The sequence below is a fragment of the Tachypleus tridentatus genome, chromosome 3 (genome assembly GCF_004210375.1).
Source record: "Tachypleus tridentatus isolate NWPU-2018 chromosome 3, ASM421037v1, whole genome shotgun sequence".
Classification (NCBI taxonomy): domain Eukaryota; kingdom Metazoa; phylum Arthropoda; class Merostomata; order Xiphosura; family Limulidae; genus Tachypleus; species Tachypleus tridentatus.
The window spans coordinates 46,579,269-46,604,170 of NC_134827.1; the positions used below are offsets into that span (position 1 = coordinate 46,579,269).

General features: G+C 29.8%; 1 protein-coding gene across 1 annotated transcript in view; it reads right to left on the reverse strand.

Annotated features, from left to right (window-relative positions):
* Positions 1-1,488: 1,488 nt before the first annotated feature.
* Positions 1,489-24,902, reverse strand: part of LOC143245837 (cell adhesion molecule Dscam1-like) — a 34,395-nt gene continuing 10,981 nt past the window's right edge. The window contains exon 2 of the mRNA XM_076492093.1: positions 1,489-1,856. Within this exon, the coding sequence (XP_076348208.1) occupies positions 1,489-1,856 (368 nt within the window). The remainder of the gene's footprint in view (positions 1,857-24,902) is intronic.

A 24,902-nucleotide genomic window follows, 5' to 3' on the forward strand; every position in this document is an offset into this window, starting at 1 on the left:
ACTCACTGTGTTGTGTTTGATGTTGTAGTAGGTTGACATCCTGTTTGTGTGTGTTGTTACTTATACTCACTGTGTTGTGTTTGATGTTGTAGTAGGTTGACATCCTGTTTGTGTGTGTTGTTACTTATACTCACTGTGTTGTGTTTGATGTTGTAGTAGGTTGACATCCTGTTTGTGTGTGTTGTTACTTATACTCACTGTGTTGTGTTTGATGTTGTAGTAGGTTGACATCCTGTTTGTGTGTGTTATTACTTATACTCACTGTGTTGTGTTTGATGTTGTAGTAGGTTGACATCCTGTTTGTGTGTGTTGTTACTTATACTCACTGTGTTGTGTTTGATGTTGTAGTAGGTTGACATCCTGTTTGTGTGTGTTGTTACTTATACTCACTGTGTTGTGTTTGATGTTGTAGTTATTTTATGTGTATCATTACTGTATGTTGTTTGTTGACATGTACGTTAAGATGAAGAGTATATTTTATGTGTATCATTACTGTATGTTGTTTGTTGACATGTACGTTATGATGAATAATGTATTTTATGTGTATCATTACTGTATGTTTTTTTTTTGCAAAAACGGCTCGTTTGGGCTGAGAAAACACTTTACATAGAAGAGCGTACAACGTGAACCTGACGATGACCGAAGAAGGTCGAAACGTTGTTCGCTCTTCTATGTAAAAGTGTTTTCATGCAGTCAACTGTATGTTGTTTGTTGACATGTATGTTCTGAACAAGTGGGTTTTCGTCATCACTGATTACTGTATGTTGTTTGTTGACATGTACGTTGAGATGATACGTTGTTTGTGCATATGCCATTTTTTTCAAATATAACTTATTAAAGAAGATAGTTTTTATATAGGTGTATTTGGATACATTTAACAGTCTGTAATTTATAAATGACATTTTGACGTGTTTGATTAATCAAAGGAAACAAGCGAAATCGATCAAATTTTATTAAAAACGTTTACTACGTTCACGATTTGTTTTATGGTATTAATGTTTGCTCAGTGATATACCTACAATAATATATAAACTATCACTAAAGTATACTGAGAAACTGTATATCTCTACCAGACACCGGTACAATCTGTTGTCCATTCATTTTGAGGTTCGTGTTACTTTTGAAGGTGACTGAATCGATGAAAGGAAGGTATGTTGGTAACCAAGCTGGACAGCCTCCGTGAGTCTCTAACTGCACTTACGTCATAAAGTACTGGTTGTTAGAACCCCAGTCAGAACAAAGGTTTTCCTCAAAACTCTATTTAACTTTTCTTTCATCTTTTACAATAAAATGATTTTTTTTTAAAGTTAAGCACAAAGCTACACAATGTGCTATCTGTGCTCTGCTCACCACGGGTTTGGAAACCCGATTAGTCTTGTTGGTTAGCTCACACATACTGCTGTGCCACCAGGGGGAACAAAACGAATGAAAATATTATACCTAGTTTTATTCATTCACAGAAGACACGCAGGCATAGGAAACATTATTTTAACTAGAAGTGGAAACAAACGGAAACCAAACCTTACCTGCACGAACCTGTACGTCTCTGCTTCTAATAGAACCAACTTTGTTCGAAGCTACGCATGTGTATACAGCAGCGTGGATATCCTGTCGGTAATCATCCGGTTTAAAGGGCGCGAAGACCAGTGTTCCGTCCGATGTGATGTATCTGATTCCAGTGACATCTTGGATGTGTTGACCCTCCCTATTGGTCCACTGTAGTGCAGGCCAGGGTCTTCCTGTTGCTGAACACTTAACTTCAGCACCGCTGTTATTGGAAAACTCTACGAGATGGTTGGGTTCCAAGGAAAAGAACGGTCCTTGAAGATAGTCCCTCGTAACCTCTCCAGCGACTCCTGTTGACAGAGAAAACAAAAGATAGAAACTTCTATTATGGTAATCTGCATTTATTATAATAGGGAAAAAACAAATATTACTCCAAACTTCACTAACGTACTAAAGTAAATTATTTAGACTATGGCCTAAAATGTCGCTATAAATGGAGGTACGCCACTATTGAAACAAACCGTCCGACTCCGAGTTAGATCGGTACATTAAGGTTCCGTTTGACATATCTCAGTATTCTGATGAGAAGTTAATTACAAGAAATAAGATATTAAATAACATTCAACTTTAAAAACAAGTAGAAACATTTTAATTAAGTTCTTTGTTTGACTCAACATGACTCGACGTTCGAACGTCATCTTCAGGAAAGACAAGACACAATTGTGTCTGATCTACAGTTGTTCGGTTTTCTTCTAGTCAAAGAGATTATATAACCTACGTATGTGTTTACGTGAACTTCACATACACGGGACCTTAAGACCTACTTAAAAATACATTATATTTTTGAATTAAACTACTTCCAAGGATAATAAAATACCTTAACCCATAATTCCTGTGGTTAGAGATAATATTACAGTATTTTCTCAAAATGCCGTTTTTATTTTCATGTACTTGTTCTGACAAATCGATAATGGCAGAAGGAAACTATCTCGTGATGAAACACAATTTAAAACTTTAAGAAATAATAATAAAAGGTTTTTTTATTAGAATATTGTATTGTCGTTTTCTTACTAAGACACTAATAACTTGTGTTTTGTTTACCACGAAAACAATGAACGAATAAGAACGACAAGCAATTCTTGGTAGTTTCTAAGTTCACTCAGAACAGATATTTCATATCCTCTTCAGATAATAAAATTCCCGATTGTTAGGGAAGTGTAAATTAACTTCATTTAGGTCGTACTCATTCGACCCGACATGGCCAGGTGGATAAAGTATTCAAATCCTGATCCAAAGGTCTCGGGTTCGAACCCACGTCATAACAAACATGTTCGTCCTCTAAGCCTTGAGAGTGTTATAAAGTAACGGTCAGTTCCACTATTTGTTGGTAAAAGAGTAGCCCAAGAATTGGCGGTAGGTAGTGATGACTAGCTGCCTTTCCTCTAGTCTTACACTGCTAAATTAGGGACGGCTAGCGCAGATAACCCTCATGTAGCTTAACGCGAAATTCAAAACAAACAGTCTTACTGCTTCATGTTTTTTAAGCTGTGCTCTCCGTAGAGTTCGAACTCTGAACTTTAACGTCAAATCATCGAAGGTATGTTCGTGTTTCAAATAGATTGTTCTCGCTCCCAACACAGGACAGAGTTTTAAATTAATAATTCTTGTTCTCCTAGAGTATAGAGTATCCTTTAATACAAGGGGCAAATAATGTAGTATTGATACAAGGGGCATATAATGTAGTATTGATACAAGGGACATATAATGTAGTATTGATACAAGGGACATATAATGTAGTATTGATACTTTTGTTAAATGTAACGAGAGGGAAACTGCTTACGATAAAAGACAATAAGAATGTCATGTTATCTTGTTCTACACTGTGTTTTGATAAAAGATAATAAGAATGTCATGTTATCTTGTTCTACACTGTGTTTTGACAAAAGATAATAAGAATGTCATGTTATCTTGTTCTACACTGTGTTTTGATAAAAGACAATAAGAATGTCATGTTATCTTGTTCTACACTGTGTTTTGACAAAAGACAATAAGAATGTCATGTTATCTTGTTCTACACTGTGTTTTGATAAAAGACAATAAGAATGTCATGTTATCTTGTTCTACACTGTGTTTTGACAAAAGACAATAAGAATGTCATGTTATCTTGTTCTACACTGTGTTTTGACAAAAGATAATAAGAATGTCATGTTATCTTGTTCTACACTGTGTTTTCACAAAAGACAATAAGAATGTTATGTTATCTTGTTCTACACTGTGTTTTGATAAAAGACAATAAGAATGTCATGTTATCTTGTTCTACACTGTGTTTTGACAAAAGATAATAAGAATGTCATGTTATCTTGTTCTACACCGTGTTTTGATAAAAGACAATAAGAATGTCATGTTATCTTGTTCTACACTGTGTTTTGACAAAAGACAATAAGAATGTCATGTTATCTTGTTCTACACTGTGTTTTGACAAAAGACAATAAGAATATCATGTTATCTTGTTCTACATTGTGTTTTCACAAAAGACAATAAGAATGTCATGTTATCTTGTTCTACACTGTGTTTTGATAAAAGACAATAAGAATGTCATGTTATCTTGTTCTACACTGTGTTTTGATAAAAGACAATAAGAATGTCATGTTATCTTGTTCTACACCGTGTTTTGATAAAAGACAATAAGAATGTCATGTTATCTTGTTCTACACTGTGTTTTGATAAAAGACAATAAGAATGTCATGTTATCTTGTTCTACACTGTGTTTTGATAAAAGACAATAAGAATGTCATGTTATCTTGTTCTACACTGTGTTTTGATAAAAGACAATAAGAATGTCATGTTATCTTGTTCTACACTGTGTTTTGATAAAGAAGTAAGAATGTCTTGTTATTTTGTTCTACACTGATTTGACGTCTCTTTTATAGAACGTGGTTCGATTCCACGCCTAAAGGCACAGGGCTTGCAGTGTTGCAACTGTAATCCTGGGGTAATAACCTTTGACCCTAAAAACTAAACGACATTTTCACCTTTGTGGTAATAAAATAAACACAAGGTTCATAAACTATATAAAACCTGTTGACCAGGTAATAAACTATACAATGTACGTGTATAAAGCATATAGACAAGTTATATAAACTATAATATATATATATATCGCTACATCAGTACACTTACAATGCAGCACTGTAACTACAGATAATCTATAGAACAAAAGTAACGTTATTTTACTATCGCTATTTGAGTACAGATACAACAATGTAGCACTGTAACTACAGATAATCTATAGAACAAAAGTAACGTTATTTTACTATTGCTATTTGAGTACAGATACAACAATGTAGCACTGTAACTACAGATAATCTATAGAACAAAAGTAACGTTATTTTACTATTGCTATTTGAGTACAGATACAACAATGTAGCACTGTAACTACAGATAGTCTATAGAACAGAAGTAACGTTATCTTACTATTGCTATTTGAGTACAGATACAACAATGTAGCACTGTAACTACAGATAATCTATAGAACAAAAGTAACGTTATTTTACTATCGCTATTTGAGTACAGATACAACAATGTAGCACTGTAACTACAGATAAGCTATAGAACAGAAGTAACGCTATTTTACTATCGCTATTTGAGTACAGATACAACAATGTAGCACTGTAACTACAGATAAGCTATAGAACAGAAGTAACGCTATTTTACTATCGCTATTTGAGTACAGATACAACAATGTAGCACTGTAACTAGAGATAGTCTATAGAACAGAAATAACGTTATTTTACTATCGCTATTTGAGTACAGATACAACAATGTAGCACTGTAACTACAGATAGTCTATAGAACAGAAGTAACGTTATTTTACTATCGCTATTTGAGTACAGATACAACAATGTAGCACTGTAACTACAGATAAGCTATAGAACAGAAGTAACGCTATTTTACTATCGCTATTTGAGTACAGATACAACAATGTAGCACTGTAACTACAGATAAGCTATAGAACAGAAGTAACGTTATTTTACTATCGCTATTTGAGTACAGATACAACAATGTAGCACTGTAACTACAGATAATCTATAGAACAAAAGTAACGTTATTTTACTATCGCTATTTGAGTACAGATACAACAATGTAGCACTGTAACTACAGATAGTCTATAGAACAGAGGTAACGCTATTTTACTATCGCTATTTGAGTACAGATACAGCAATGTCGCACTGTAACTACAGATAATCTATAGAACAGAAGTAACGTTATTTTACTATTGCTATTTGAGTACAGATACAACAATGTAGCACTGTAACTACAGATAGTCTATAGAACAGAAGTAAAGTTATTTTACTATCTTAACTTCAGTACAGTTACAAGAATGTAGAAATGTAACTACAGATAGTCTTTGTAGTTGTAGTAACGTTATTTTACTATCGCTATATCAATACAGTTATAACAATGTAAGAGTGCAACTGCAGATAGTCTATATAGCTGAAGTAACGTTATTTTACTATCGCTACGTCAAAATGTAGCACTTTTTGTAACGTCCTGTATGTACTGATGTATTTACGTTATGATGAACGAACACGTATTAAATATTACCTCACAGGGACTTACCTTTTCTTATAATTTGTGAAGTAAAAGGGAAAGCTGGTTTGTTTGTTTATGTTTCGAGTACGTACATTTCTTATAATATTAAACAACAAATAATAAACACTTCAATGTAGTTTACAGGCGTTTTAACATAAGGCACGTACAGGTGAAACTACATCTGCTTTTGTTCACGTCTAAAATAAACCAAATATTCAAAATACAAAAGAGATCTCTTAGAACCTAGAACCGATATTCATGTTAGTGTGTTATTTAAACGAACGTGGTCTAAGCTCGTTGTTAAAACCGAAACAGAAATATACACTGAAAACTAAAGAAACCTAAAACTGTCTGAAAGTCAACATATAACGCCTGCTTTCTTTGTTTCTTGTTCAGCATAAAACTACAAAATTTACTGACTCTACTATGCCCATCACGGGTATCGAAACCTGGAGTCTAGCGTTGTAAGTTCGCTGATATATCGCTGTGCAATTGGAGAGCACAACTTATATACCCAATATTAAGTGGTGTGTGTTAATATGAGGTTGCTCAGGCTCTCTTGTTTTTATTTCAGAGACCAGTAGAATAACAAATACTTTCATATGTTCATACGCCTGCTGATAGGAATACTTCTATTCTAATGAAAGTTTTAGAGTTTTAAGTACCTGACGTATAAAAAATTCGTAACAATTAATCTGGAACTCTACAGGTTATAAGACGTTCTAACCATTGTTAAACCGTCTCACTAGTAACAGTGAACAATAGAACCCTGAGCTTAAGTTCAATTTATTATGCTCTAAGTATTGTTAACCTAACGTCACTGGAATGTATTATAATAATAAACATGAGAAACGTAATAAGACTAGGAAGTTATGTATAATAACAAAAATATGAAACTTTTTAACACATTGTAAGTTAGAGAAAACAAAGATAAAACACTTTACAGATCTGAGTAAGCTATAGATCATAATAGTAAATGTAGGATATCTCATAGATCTGAGTAAGTTATAGATCATAATAGTAAATATAGGATACCTCATAGATCTGAGTAAGTTATAGATCATAATAGTAAATATAGGATATCTCATAGATCTGAGTAAGTTATAGATCATAATAGTAAATATAGGATATCTCATAGATCTGAGTAAGTTATAGATCATAATAGTAAATATAGGATATCTCATAGATCTGAGTAAGTTATAGATCATAATAGTAAATATAGGATACCTCATAGATCTGAGTAAGTTATAGATCATAATAGTAAATATAGGATATCTCATAGATATGAGTAAGTTATAGATCATAATAGTAAATATAGGATATCTCATAGATCTGAGTAAGTTATAGATCATAATAGTAAATATAGGATATCTCATAGATCTGAGTAAGCTATAGATCATAATAGTAAATATAGGATATCTCATGGATCTGAGTAAGTTATAGATCATAATAGTAAATATAGGATACCTCATAGATCTGAGTAAGTTATAGATCATAATAGTAAATATAGGATATCTCATAGATCTGAGTAAGTTATAGATCATAATAGTAAATATAGGATACCTCATAGATCTGAGTAAGTTATAGATCATAATAGTAAATATAGGATACCTCATAGATCTGAGTAAGCTATAGATCATAATAGTAAATATAGAATACCTCATAGATCTGAGTAAGTTACAGATCATAATAGTAAATATAAGATACCTCATAGATCTGAGTAAGTTATAGATTATAAGAGTAAATATAGGATATCTCATAGATCTGAGTAAGTTATAGATCATAATAGTAAATATAGGATACCTCATAGATCTGAGTAAGTTATAGATTATAATTGTAAATATAGGATACCTCATAGATCTGAGTAAGTTATAGATCATAATAGTAAATATAGGATACCTCATAGATCTGAGTAAGTTATAGATTACAATAGTAAATATAGGATATCTCATAGATCTGAGTAAGTTATAGATTATAATAGTAAATATAGGATACCTCATAGATCTGAGTAAGTTATAGATTATAATAGTAAATATAGGATATCTCATAGATCTGAGTAAGTTATAGATCATAATAGTAAATATAGGATACCTCATAGATCTGAGTAAGTTATAGATTATAATAGTAAATATAGGATATCTCATAGATCTGAGTAAGTTATAGATCATAATAGTAAATATAGAATACCGTCTAGATATGAGTAGCTTAGAGATCATAATAATAAATATAGGATATTTTATAGATCTGAGTAAGTAGTACATTATAATGATAAAAATAATAAAATAACAGACAATACTGACTTACACCTTTAATATGATCAAAACGAGTGTTTATTTTTAATTTTACATATTTATTTAATGATACATAATATGCAATGGTACGTATTTATGTAATGATATATATTTATGTAATGGTACACATTTATTTAACGGATATAGTTATGTAATGATATATGGTTGTGTAATGGTAAATGTTTGCGCTATGCACGTATTTATATTTGTTTGTTTGTTTTGAATTTCTCGCGAAGCTACACGAGGGCTATCTGCGCTAACCGTCCATAATTTAGGAGTGTAAGACTAGAGGTAAAGCAGCTAGTCATCACCGCCCACGGCCAACTGTTGGGATATTCTTTTACCAACGAATATTGGGATTGTCCGTAACATTATAACGCCCCCACGGCTGAAAGGGCGAGCATGTTTGATGCGATCGGGATTCGAACCCCCAACCCTCAGATGATGAGTCGAACGTCTTATCCCACCTGGCAATGCCGGTCCAAACAAGAAAGAACTGAGGTTATTTTCGTCTCTGGTGGTTTTTAATATGTGTTGTTTGGCGAACCAGATTACTGTTTCTTTTTAGTTTATTTGTAGAACTTTTGGCCAAGCTGCACAAGGTCTGTCCGCATTAGCTGTCCCTAATTAAGAAGTGACAGACAAGGGGAAAGGAAGCTAGTCATCACCACCCACCGCCAAGTCTTAGGTTTCTCTTTATCAAAGAACAGTGGAATTGATTGATGATTTATAACGCCCACCATAGCTGAAAATACGAACATGTTCGGTCAAGGGATTCTCACCTGGGATCTAAAGACTGGGCGCTCTCACACAAACACTCAAATTAGTTTATTATTAATTAAAGAACATAGACAAAAGGTATCTGGTTACATTCACCATTTTAATAGGACTGTACCTTATCTGAAACGTTATATTTTGTTGTATTTAATAATTTATATCTAATTACACCAAGTATTAAGGTCCATGTTTATCTTATTGAACTAAATACGAAAGTTTATACTTTATCTAAATTTAAAACGTTTTTTTATATTTCAAAGTCTTTAATATCTTTAAAAATGCTCACATACTGAGTTGTAATTGTATTTAGTGACAACACACTGTGTTGTAATGGTGTTTAGTGACAACATACTGTATTGTAATGGTATTTAGTGACAACACAACAATCAACATATATAAACAATCAATACATTAGATGAACAATGAGCATATTATATGAACATTTTATGACCAGCCTATATATTATATGAAGAATCATTATATCACATCAACTTATAACTCTCCAACACATTTGTAACCCATCCCACAATACACAAACAACTGTTACACGGTATTACAATATGACCCATCGGATGTCACATGATCTCTCAGTTATTTCATGGTCCACCCCATATTACATAACCCATTTAAACATTAGATGATTTAAACACACATTTATATGATGCATTAAACAATACATGTGCAAAACAAACCACTCACATATTAAAGTTAACAAATCCAGATTATTTCGATAGACAGTTGAATAAACTAATTTTTATGTCAGTGAATACTGTTCAAGTCGTTATTTATCTTTATATTATTTGAAAGTTTTAAAACAACAGAGGGAGCTGTTACTTTATTCCAAACAGCTTCGTGAGCAACGCCAATTAGTTGTACTCCAAGTGGACTTCGTTATTTTCCATTGCTGGACAAGTATGTTATCCACACATATTACAGTCGTCGTTAGAATGATCTCCGTGAGCTTTAATTACCATTCAGCCATGACAGTGGTATGACAGCGCCCTCTATATCTAGTTTAATGTTATAAACTTACAACTTCAAATGCTATGATCTCAGTGAAGAGAATGGGAATAGTTAATTATTATCAACTGATATACAACTTTATAAGAACATAAGGATGTAAAGACAGCTTATATCTATGCAGCATTACAAGTTTGGTGGAAAGAGGCATGTTCAGTTATAATTATTCAGGAACAAGACTGAGAAAGTGTCACGAGCAACCCTAAACGACACCTACTGATATTTCACGTGTGTATCCAGTTGTATCAAACAGAGTACATAACCACCACATCTCATGAACAAAATACATTGTAGTATATTTTTGGGTTATCATTTCGAATGAAATGTTAATGATATATATTTTAACTGTAATAAATTAAATATAGCTGCTGAATAAGAAAATCCTAGCTACATATTTTAAACAGGCACGTATAGGTAGTTAACGGATATACAGCCAGTCAGATGGATAAGTAGATATACAAATAGTCAGACACACATACAAGTAAACAGAGAAATAGATATTTATTCTGTTAACGACAAAGACAGATAGGAGACAGAAAAAGAAAGATATTCATTCTAATATACAGATAGTTAAGTATATTGTAAGATGAATAATTCAGTGAGTATTAGGTGTTTATAGAGAAACAAACCCCTCTTGATAAATGGGGCTTTTGTGCCATAAATACTTCGTTCATTGATGGGTTTTATTAGATAAACATTTTGTTGATTAATGGGTTTTATTAGATAAACACTTCGTTCATTGATGGGTTCTATTATATAAACACTTCGTTCATTGATGGGTTTTATTAGATAAACACTTCGTTCATTGATGGGTTTTATTGATGTGACTTCTGTCTCGTATGTTTAGTGTAAGAACCACAGTGTGGTAATATCTCGATTATGTTTGGTAACAAGACATTAATGTGTTTAAAAGGTTTAGCGTTGACAGAAATTAATTGAAATATATGTTAATTCTAAGTTAATGATGAAGTAACTCTAGATAAGATATAGAAAACAGTCTCATAAGGAACTGTTTCATTATGGAAAATCAGAGGAAATGAGATGAGAAAACTTACAAGGAGACATTTAGTAAAAGATTTTGTTATTATAGAGAACCACTGTTTCTTAGGAGAACCAAAAAACGTTGAGTAGATTAAACACTAGACTTTGTAATAGCTTTGGCACGGTTTCAAATGTTTGATCGTAAAAACAGGATTACCCGAGTGGAATGAATCCGATAAGGGAGAAAGACGAACTAGAACTTTGAGTTCTCTGAATGTTATCTCACGGAAGCGATTTGAAAGAAAGAAAGAATAAGGAAATGGATCATAAGAAGAGGGAAGGTTATATCATTATAGCACCTTCTAGTTGATGGAAGTCAAGTTACTGGGTGTAAAAGCGTCGGTTTAAAGATTACACAAGAGTACAGGACGTGTGTGTTCTTACGTATGGATACAACTAAGCATTTATTTTGTTTTAAGTGAAAAATGTTTGTAGAATTTAAGTGTAAATATAAAGGTAGATTTACACTGTTTTTAAAGTACAATAAAAATGTTTGTTTAATATAATAGAATGGTAAACAAAGATATTCACTTCATAAATTAAATTTATTACCTTATTGTTATTATTTCCTCACGACGTAACGTAATTACATCATTGTCATTATTTCCTGACGTAACGTATTTACATCATTGTTATTATTTCCTCAGGACGTGACGTAATTACTTCATTGTTATTATTTTCTGACGTAACGTATTTACTTCATTGTTATTATTTCCTCAGGACGTGACGTAATTACATCATTGTCATTATTTCCTGACGTAACGTATTTACTTCATTGTTATTATTTCCTCAGAACGTGACGTAATTATTTCATTGTTATTATTTTCTGACGTAACGTATTTACTTCATTGTTTTTATTTCCTCAGGACTTGACGTAATTGCTTCATTGTTATTATTTCCTCACGACGTAACGTAATTACTTCATTGTTATTATTTCCTCACGACGTAACGTAATTACTTCATTTTTATTATTTCCTCATAATATGTAGCTTACAATATGTATGCTACAATATGTTGCAATATGGATGTTATAATGTGTGTGTTACAATATGGATGTTATAATATGTGTGTTACAATATGTTACAGTATGTGTCTTAAATATATTAAGCGAGTTACGAGCAACGTAACAAATAACAAACTGAGTTATAAAGTTTGTTTGTTTTTTTTAATTTCGCACAAAGCTACTCGAGGGCTATCTGTGCTAGCCGTCCCTAATTTACCAGTGTGAGACTAGAGGGAAGGCAGCTGATCATCACCACCCACCGCCAACTCTTGGACTATTCTTTTACCAACGAATAGTGGGATTGATTGTCACATTATGACGCCCCCACGGCTGAAAGGGCGAGCATGTTTGGTACGACGGAGATTCAAAGCCGCGACCCTCGGATTACGAGTCGAATGAGTTATAAAGACTCACATAACTACATATTAACAAATCACTAACGACTCGCTTGTTTATAGTTAGTTAGTTAGTTTTTAATATTGCAGGAATAACAATTAGATGAATAGTAACTCCAGTAGATGGCGGAGCTGATCCACGAATTCTGAATAACAACGTTTCAAAGATTCACTAAAAATTACTTAGGTTTTGGTTTTCATTAGTGTATCCTAATATTTTATTAACTCATTAAGCAATACACAAATTCTAGGTAATTAAATACAGCAAGTGTGAGAGAAAAATTCGAGGAAATAGATTGAAAAAACAAACAAACATTATAAATAAACCAAAATAACTCTTCAGTTTTCACTCCCAATATTGTTTAATGATAATAGAGACGAGTTGAGATCCATATTGTTTATAAAGTGCAGGTTTTGATAGAGATTGGTAAACTTTCTACAATGAAAAAATTCAGTTCAATTCTTCCTGGAAATTCAGTCATTATATAGGAGGCATTTACTTTCTTTGAAGATAAAAAAATCTAAAACAACATTACAATAGAATAGTACTTTATTAATCTAAAGTCACTTTTGTGTCTACACAATAGACTACTTCTGTTCTGTCCACCACGGGTATCGAAACCCTATATTTAATGTTAAAGTCCCTCAAAAATAAGCGCTGTGGTCAGAAACTCAAATGATCATTGAAGACATAATTAGCCATTTTTATTCGTTTGTTTATTTACCTAATTAGTAGCACGATAATTATTAAAATTAATAGCCAGTTTTAGAGTAGCCCTTCCCGCAACAACCTTCTAACACTAGTAAAGGATTTCAATATTCGTGGTGGCCACAGCACAGCTCGCATCTTTGTACTTAATTAATTAGAAGATAACATCAAACAGTTTGTTTGAATTGAAACTGGTTTTATTTCTAATGAATATACACGTGTTACAATACAGGATATCCAATATAGTACATACTTGATAATACATACGTAACAAGACATGATAACACTGAAGCTACAATCTATACTTTAAATAGACTTTTGCCTTAGACTGTTGGTAAAATAAAAGTATGAACTTCCATGTTAAGAAGGCTATCCACACTGGAAAAACATTCTATAAGATAAGATTACAAAGTACTTTTTATATTTTAATGTATTTTTTGTTTGTGTGAAAGAGTCCAATTTGTAGAATAATTTTAACGCTGAAAGTTTCGTTTCACTTTGTTTGTCATTTCGTACAAATGTTAACTAGAAATTCAAAGACGTTTTAGATTTTTTTTCTTTCAGAAAATAATTATTGCTTGGCTTCAGTGTACTGTGGTAATTAACTTTCTATTCGTGCACACGGAAGAGTAGCGCGGTCCGGATATACAGCTTCGCATCTTAATACATGCACACAAAGAGTTCGTGTTCTGTGTTAGGGACTCATTAATGTAAAGACAATAATATTGACTGAGGATTAGTTTAAAAACATTTCCAGAAAACTGTTATCCTGGCTAACAAGATCTCTGGTAAAGCAGCTGTTTTTTTGTAATCATTACATTGTTTATAAAGGAATGAAACTTCCTACATTACCAAAATTTTAACCTTTGGTTTCTTTCTACACTGGGCCCGGCATGGCCAGGTGGTTAAAGTATTCGACTCGAAATGTGAATGTTCGCTCTTTCAACAGTAGGGGCGTTATAATGTGACGGTCATCCCACTATTCGTTGGTAAAAAATAGCCCAAGAGTTGGCGGTACGTGGTGATGCTAAATTAAGGACGGTTAACGCAGACAGCCCTCGTGTAGCTTTGCGCGAAAATAAAAAAACAACAAACCAAACATCTCTGTAGTGTCTATTTCTCGCTGAGCGTTCACCAACGCGAATACCTACTGTAGAAGCAACCTTATGTTCTTTAGTTTTGAGAATCCAAAATAAAAATTATGTTGGTGAAACAACCACTTGAATCATTGAATCTACTTTAAATGTCGATAATTTTATCTTGTCTACTCTTTACTCTGACGTATTACTTTTAATGTGACGTAAAACGTTAAGGTATCAATACATTTTCAAACTTACTTTCGTGTTTTGTAAATTACTAATTAAAATTATTATTAAATAGAACAGAAAAAAATACAGAGAATATTAAAACAAAATTTAAGTATAATTTAGAAACCATTCTGATATATTTTTTACACTAGTAGTCATCTCAGTATGGTTTATCTAGTCGCCCGGTAATTTAATAACATTCTAACCAGAGATAACTACCTTGATGAAAGCAAAACAAATGAGGTTCACTACACAACGACTCTTGCACAAGCCGTTTCCAGTTTTTAAACGTTAGCCTAAAGAGAAGGCGACTAGTCAACGACGCCCACCCTAAAGTCGTGGGTTTCTCTAATCAAATGAAGAAAATAAAACTTCGTATATTTCAACCTTTCATCTCCCGTTAGACAATTAGTTTTTATCATTCAATCCCTCCATTAGTTCCCTCGGTTCGACTCGTAATCTCAGAGTCCAAGGTTCGAATCCCCGTCACACCAAAGATGCTCGTCCTTTCAACCATGGAGGCATAATAATGTGACGGTCAATCCCACTATTCGTTGGTAAAAGAGTAGCCCGAGAGTTGGCGGTGGTTGGTGGTTACTAGCTGCCTTACCTCTAGTCTTACACTGGTAAATTAGGGACGGCTAGCACAGATAGCCCTCGTGTAGCTTTGTGCGAAATTCAAAAACAAACGATCCTTCGCCAGCTAGCCATCTACTGGCGACTTCGTGCATTTATAATTCTTTGCCTAACTACAATACGTTTTGTTTTGGGGCTACTCTTTTACCAACGAATAGTGGGATTGATCGTTACATTATAAAACCCCCATGGCTGAAATGGCGAGTATAGTTGGTGCGATTGAGATTCGAATCTGCGCTCCTCAGATTATGAGTCGAACATTTTAACCCACTTGGTTGTGCTGGGTTAAGTACAAGTAAAGATAATTTGATATAAACCTTTTTTAATATGTGTTGTTTACTGACACGATAAGTTAACCACATTGATACTGCGGTTGTTGGAAGAAAGCTCTTATAATGTGCAAAATATTAAAATATTTCATAAATGATCTACAACAGATATTACGTTTGGTAATATATTTGTAATTACTTTATCATTTATAGAGGGGCGAGGGAGAATTTTACTGTTGTTACAAAAACCGACTCACCTCATTAGAAATCGATATGTAATAAAGTTTTAAAATTCGGGCAGCTATCCCAGCTTTCTCTTAAACAATCGACACGTTTAGGAAGAAATGGGGCGTTTAGTAGTAATAGAACACAACCAGATTAAGTTGCTTTCACTCAAGACAATAGAACCCTGTAGCAAAGCAACACGTCTGCGGACTTACCCTGCTAACAATCGGGTTTCGATACTCGTGGCAGTCAGATCATAGTATACCCATTGTGTAGTTGTGTGCTTGATTCTACACAAACAAATTATAACGCTAATTACAAATAAGCTCGTGAGTCGAAACTTAAATAAAGAAGTATTCCTGTAATAAAGAGATGTCAGGGACAGCTAAAACAATACTAATTATCTATTAATAAAATAATACTAATTATCTATTAATAAAATAATACTAATTATCTATTAATAAAACAATACTATTTATCTATTAATAAAACAATACTAATTATCTATTAATAAGACAATACTAATTATCTATTAACAAACAATACTAATTATCTATTAATAAAACAATACTAATTATCTATTAACAAACAATACTAATTATCTATTAATAAACAATACTAATTATCTGTTAACAAACAATATTAATTATCTATTAATAAAACAATACTATTTATCTATTAATAAAATAATACTAATTATCTATTAATAAAACAATACTATTTATCTATTAATAAAACAATACTAATTATCTATTAATAAGACAATACTAATTATCTATTAACAAACAATACTAATTATCTATTAATAAAACAATACTAATTATCTATTAACAAACAATACTAATTATCTATTAATAAACAATACTAATTATCTGTTAACAAACAATATTAATTATCTATTAATAAAACAATACTAATTATCTATTAACAAACAATACTAATTATCTATTAATAAACAATACTAATTATCTGTTAACAAACAATATTAATTATCTATTAATAAAACAATACTAATTATCTATTAATAAACAATACTAATTATCTGTTAACAAACAATATTAATTATCTATTAATAAAACAATACTAATTATCTATTAATAAAACAATACTAATTATCTATTAACAAACAATACTAATTATCTATTAATAAACAATACTAATTATCTATTAATAAAACAATACTAATTATCTATTAATAAAACAATACTAATTATCTATTAATAAAACAATACTAATTATCTATTAACAAACAATACTAATTATCTATTAATAAAACAATAATAATTATCTATTAACAAACAATACTAATTATCTATTAATAAAACAATAGAAATTATTTATTAATAAATAATACTAATTATCTATTAATAAACAATACTAATTAGCCATTAACAAACAATACTAATTATCTATTAATAAAACAATACTAATTATCTATTAATAAAACAATACTAATTATCTATTAATAAAACAATACTAATTATCTATTAACAAACAATACTAATTATCTATTAATAAAACAATAGTAATTATCTATCAATAAATAATACTAATTATCTATTAATAAAACAATACTAATTAGCTATTAACAAACAATACTAATTATCTATTAATAAAACAATACTAATTATCTATTAACAAACAATACTAATTATATATTACTAAAACAATAGTAATTATCTATTAATAAAACAATAGTAATTATCTATTAACAAACAATATTAATTATCTATTAATAAAACAATAGTAATTATCTATTAATAAATAATACTAATTATCTATTAATAAAACAATACTAATTATCTATTAACAAACAATACTATTTATCTATTAATAAAACAATACTAATTATCTATTAATAAAACAATACTAATTATCTATTAATAAACAATACTAATTAGCCATTAACAAACAATACTAATTATCTATTAATAAAACAATACTAATTATCTATTAATAAAACAATACTAATTATCTATTAATAAAACAATACTAATTATCTATTAACAAACAATACTAATTATCTATTAATAAAACAATAGTAATTATCTATCAATAAATAATACTAATTATCTATTAATAAAACAATACTAATTAGCTATTAACAAACAATACTAATTATCTATTAATAAAACAATACTAATTATCTATTAACAAACAATACTAATTATATATTACTAAAACAATAGTAATTATCTATTAATAAAACAATAGTAATTATCTATTAACAAACAATATTAATTATCTATTAATAAAACAATAGTAATTATCTATTAATAAATAATACTAATTATCTATTAATAAAACAATACTAATTATCTATTAACAAACAATACTATTTATCTATTAATAAAACAATACTAATTATCTATTAATAAAACAATACTAATTATCTATTAATAAACAATACTAATTAGCCATTAACAAACAATACTAATTATCTATTAATAAAACAATACTAATTATCTATTAATAAAACAATACTAATTATCTATTAATAAAACAATACTAATTATCTATTAACAAACAATACTAATTATCTATTAATAAAACAATAGTAATTATCTATCAATAAATAATACTAATTATCTATTAATAAAACAATACTAATTAGTTATTAACAAACAATACTAATTATCTATTAATAAAACAATACTAATTATCTATTAACAAACAATACTAATTATATATTAATAAAACAATAGTAATTATCTATTAATAAAACAATAGTAATTATCTATTAACAAACAATACTAATTATCTATTAATAAAACAATAGTAATTATCTATTAATAAATAATACTAATTATCTATTAATAAAACAATACTAATTATCTATTAACAAACAATACTATTTATCTATTAATAAAACAATACTAATTATCTATTAATAAAACAATACTAATTATCTATTAATAAAACAATACTAATTATCTATTAACAAACAATACTAATTATCTATTAATAAAACAATACTAATTATCTATTAACAAACAATACTAATTATCTATTAATAAAACAATACTAATTATCTATTAATAAAACAATACTAATTATCTATTAATAAACAATACTAATTATCTATTAATAAAACAATACTAATTATCTATTAACAAACAATACTAATTATCTATTAATAAAACAATACTAATTATCTATTAACAAACAATACTAATTATCCATTAATAAAACAATAGAAATTATTTATTAATAAATAATACTAATTATCTATTAATAAACAATACTAATTAGCTATTAACAAACAATACTAATTATCTATTAATAAAACAATACTAATTATCTATTAATAAAACAATACTAATTATCTATTAATAAAACAATACTAATTATCTATTAACAAACAATACTAATTATCTATTAATAAAACAATAGTAATTATCTATCAATAAATAATACTAATTATCTATTAATAAAACAATAGTAATTATATATTAATAAACAATACTAATTATCTATTAACAAAACAATACTAATTATCTATTAACAAACAATACTAATTATATATTAATAAAACAATAGTAATTATCTATTAATAAAACAATAGTAATTATCTATTAACAAACAATACTAATTATCTATTAATAAAACAATAGTAATTATCTATTAATAAATAATACTAATTATTTGTTAATAAAACAATACTAATTATCTATTAACAAACAATACTATTTATCTATTAATAAAACAATACTAATTATCTATTAATAAACAATACTAATTATCTATTAACAAAACAATACTAATTATCTATTAACAAACAATACTAATTATCTATTAATAAAACAATACTAATTATCTATTAATAAAACAATACTAATTATCTATTAACAAACAATACTAATTATCTATTAATAAACAATACTAATTATCTATTAACAAACAATACTAATTATCTATTAACAAACAATACTAATTATCTATTAATAAAACAATAGTATTTATATATTAATAAAACAATACTAATTATCTATTAATAAAACAATAGTAATTATATATTAATAAACAATACTAATTATCTATTAACAAAACAATACTAATTATCTGTTAACAAACAATACTAATTATCTATTAATAAAACAATAGTATTTATAAATTAATAAAACAATACTAATTATCTATTAATAAAACAACAGTAATTATCTATTAATAAAACAATACTAATTATCTATTAATAAAACAACAGTAATTATCTATTAATAAAACAATACTAATTATCTATTAACAAACAATACTAATTATCTATTAATAAAACAATACTAATTATCTATTAACAAACAATACTAATTATCTATTAATAAGCAATACTAATTATCTATTAATAAACAATACTAATTATCTATTAATAAAACAATACTAATTATCTATTAACAAACAATACTAATTATCTATTAATAAAACAATACTAATTATCTATTAATAAAACAATACTAATTGTCTATTATAAAATTCTGCCCTTAGAAACATTAGAGATTAAATTACTGTGCTTTTTATAAAACTTTAAAAATTGATAAATTGATATTTTAAACATAAAACAGACTTTTCTAAATGTTAGTAAAATCAAAGGTTTGTAATTATTTTAATCGGTGTTTTAAAGTTCGTAAAAATGACTATTAATTAGACAAACAGATTTAGGGCTAGAATTATTCAATTCTAAGATACTTGGTTGTCTTCCTGTAAGGTATATTCAACAATAATAATATACTCTGAAAAAAATGACCAAAGTTTCAAATAAATAGATATATAGATAGTTTTCCTTAACTGATGTGGATCTAAAACAACCTTATACCAAGAAGGTTCTTCACATGAATTGGTACATCTAAACAAACAAGACAAAATTATTTTATTTTCAAAACTGATGAAGTGTTTAACTGATGAAGTGTCGAACTGAAGAAGTGTCCAAATGAATTTTTATCAACAATCCTTATTATGAAATAAACAGAGAATAAAAAGACTGGAGTATGTATATATTTTGTATAGGGTACAAACCACCAAGTATTTCAATGAAAAGTTTCTTGCTATAACAAACACTATACATCACCAACCTCATAAGCAGACCTCCCCCACAATAGTGAAATACAACATTCCATGTCAGACTAGACCAATTACATAAAGTCTTTACGATAGTCATGTTTTGTATGTGAAACACAGAACCCACAGTACATTTTAAACTCGACAATCTCTATATTCATTTCAATTCAAAACTAGAATAGCAACGTTAAACTGAGTATATTAACTTACAAGTATCCACAATCCCACCACTTCTGTAACACAGAGGGCTCTTCTTTGACTGATTCCTCTGATTCAAACCGATCTCTTCGTTAGTCTCCAGGCTTGGCATGGCCAGGTGTGTTAAGACGTTCGACTCGTAATCTGAGAATCACGGGTTCGAATCACCGTCGCACCAAACAAGCTTGCCATTTCAGCCGTGGGGACGTTATATTGTGTCGGTCAATCCCACTATTCGTTAGTAAAAGAGTAGCCCAAGAGTTGGCAGCGAGTGGTGTTGACTAGCTGTCTTTCATCTATTTGTACGCTGCTAAATTAAGGAACGGCTAGTGCAGATAGCCCTCGTGTAGCTTTGCGCGAAACTCAAAAACTAATAATTTGTCTCCATCGGAAACTCCATATAACCTCTTCAAATAATAACAATTATTTCCACATCTCTATCAAATTTCCTATTCATGTAATCTTCGAGATTTCCACGTTTCCTTCTCTTCATATTTGTGTAAGAACACTATCTATAACATTTATTAAAATATATTCAGTTAGTAACACTATTTATCTATGACACAACCAACTTCATACTAGCTACGTTATGACTCGCTACTTGAGCACTGGGAAAGTTACTTTTGTATAAATGCCAATGTTAACTGTCCTACATCAACTACACCATCCAAAGTATGATTTCTATTCCTTATATGTACGTTGTACTTTGCATTTATAAAACACTGACACTAATTATGATAATTCATTGTTGATAGTTGTAATAATACATCTTACTGTACTAGTGTTTAAAACATACTAATTAATCATTGTTGATAGTTGTAATAATACATCTTACTGTACTAGTGTTTAAAACATACTAATTAATCATTGTTGATAGTTGTAATAATACATCTTACTGTACTAGTGTTTAAAACATACTAATTAATCATTGTTGATAGTTGTAATAATACATCTTACTGTACTAGTGTTTAAAACACACTAATTAATCATTGTTGATAGTTGTAATAATACATCTTACTGTACTAGTGTTTAAAACATACTAATTAATCATTGTTGATAGTTGTAATAATACATCTTACTGTACTAGTGTTTAAAACATACTAATTAATCATTGTTGATAGTTGTAATAATACATCTTACTGTACTAGTGTTTAAAACATACTAATTAATCATTGTTGATAGTTGTAATAATACATCTTACTGTACTAGTGTTTAAAACATACTAATTAATCATTGTTGATTGTTGTAATAATACATCTTACTCTACTATTGTTTAAATTAATACTAATTAATCATTGTTGATAGTTGTAATAATACATCTTACTGTACAAGTGTTTAAAACACACTAATTAATCATTGTTGATAGTTGTGATAATACATCTTACTGTACTAGTGTTTAAAACACACTAATTAATCATTGTTGATAGTTGTAATAATACATCTTACTGTACTAGTGTTTAAAACATACTAATTAATCATTGTTGATAGTTGTTATTATACATCTTACTCTACTAGTGTTTAAAACATACTAATTAATCATTGTTGATTGTTGTAATAATACATCTTACTGTACTAGTGTTTAAAACATACTAATTAATCACTGTTGATAGTTGTAATAATACATTTTACTGTACAAGTGTTTAAAACACACTAATTAATCAATGTTGATAGTTGTAATAATACATTTCACTCTACTAGTGTTTAAAACATACTAATTAATCATTGTTCACTGTTGTAATAATACACATAATTTTACAACCGTTTAAAATGTATTAATTCTATCTGTTTTTATTGGTTTTTAGATGTGACATTATCGAACTAGTTCTTCGAAAACTGTTGTGTTTACGATACAACATTTTTATCTGATCGTCTGTTTTTACGTTGGTTGTACCCTAATTCAACAGTCTTCGAGATACAGTTACGACAGAAAGTATTCGTACCCCTGCATCGTGAGTAGTTTTTTCCTCATAACTTAAAAAGTATCATGATAAGGGTAATGAAAATATAGTGTATTATAAATATTATACTAACACATGTTTACATAAATTTTTATGTAAGTTAAACGACAAATAAACTATTTATTAACAAATAACCAAACATAGGAGGGGAAGAAAGTGTTCGTGCGTCTACTTTAATGGTCAGTTGTGTAGCCTTTCAGGTGAATTACTTGACACAATCTCTCCTCATAGCCCTCCATGATTGTTTGACAGTACTCGACTGGTATTTTATTCCATTCTTCTTTACAGAAGGCCTCCAACTCTTGCAAGTTTTTCGGATGACGATGATGAACCCTGGTCTTCAACTCATGCCAAACGTTTTCATTGGGTTGAGATCGGGTGACTGCGATGGCCGTTCCAGAACGCTTATATGGTACTCTGCAATAAGGATTACACATATTTCGATGAGTGCTTAGGGTCATTGTCGTACTGGAAGATCCAACGACGCCCAAGCCGCAAATTCCGAGCATCATTCTTGATATAAGTTCCTAATATATCAACGTGCTCTTCTTTTTTCATGATTACGTTAACACGGTGAAGGCTGCCTACACCAGAAGAGCTGAAGGAACCCCATAACATGATTGAACCACCTCCGTATTTAACTGTAGGGACGGTGTTCTTTGGAAGATTTTGTTCCCACTTCTTACGGAAAATATAGCAAACATCATTATGGCCGAAAAGCTCGATTTTAGTCTCATCTGACCAAAGAATACTCTTCCAATAGGTAAAGGGTTTATTTACATGCTTTTCTGCATACCTCAATCGTGCTTCTAAATGAATAGGCTTTAAATATGGAGTTCTGCGAGGTCGACATGCTTTGAACCGAGAAGAGCGTAACATGTTCGTAACCGTAGAGGTGCTTACTTCAACCCCAGTTACCCTTACCAGTTTCTGTATGTTATTACGTGTTAAACGAGGGTTCCTACTAACTTCTCTGAGAACCTTCCTTCTGGTTCTCTCTGGAATTTTAGTGGGGAGTCCGGAACGAGGAAGGTTAGCAGTTGATCCTGTAAGCTTAAACTTGGCAATTATGTTTTGATCAGTAGATTTTGGCACATTAAGTTGTGTAGCAATACTGGAAAGAGACATACGAGACTTGTAGTTTACAATAATTCGGTTTTTTAAATCACTGGACAGTTGTTTCCTGTTCGCCATGATGACCAAGCTGATAAAGACGGAGATGGCGCTAAATTGCCGGAAGTACATTTTTTGCTCGCTAAATTCCAATAATTATGAACCCAATGTCTAGTTCTGGAATGGTATAATGTAGTTTATTTGCCAAACTAAACAAACTTTTTACGGGAATATCAGTCTTTTCATACGTTCTGAACTGTACGAACACTTTCTGTTCCTCCTGTTTTTGGTTGTTTGTTTATAAACAGTTTATTTGTCATGTAACTTACATAACAATTTATGTAGATGTGTGTTAATATAATATTTATAATATATTATACTTTTATTAGTCTAATCGTGATACTTCTTAAGTTATGAGTAAAAAACCACTCGGGACGCAGGGGTACAAACACTTTCTGTCGTAACTGTACGACAATCATATGATATATAGTCATCCGTACGTTGGTTAAATCCTAATTCAACAGTCTCCCAGATTCTATAAGGACGCTATATATGATCATATACTAACTTAACGTGACGTGATTTCTTGACAAATACAAACTTTATTACTTGAACCTTAATTATTTGTTATATCGTTATCATTGTGAATAATTTTATGGACGAAGTTCTGTTACATGAGGTGAAAATTCAGTATGTGTGTTTTCTTACAGCAAAGCCACATCAGACTATCTACTGAGTTTACCGAGGAGAATCGAACCCCTGATTGTAAATCCATAGACTTACCGCTGTACCAGCAGGAGACTGAAAATTCA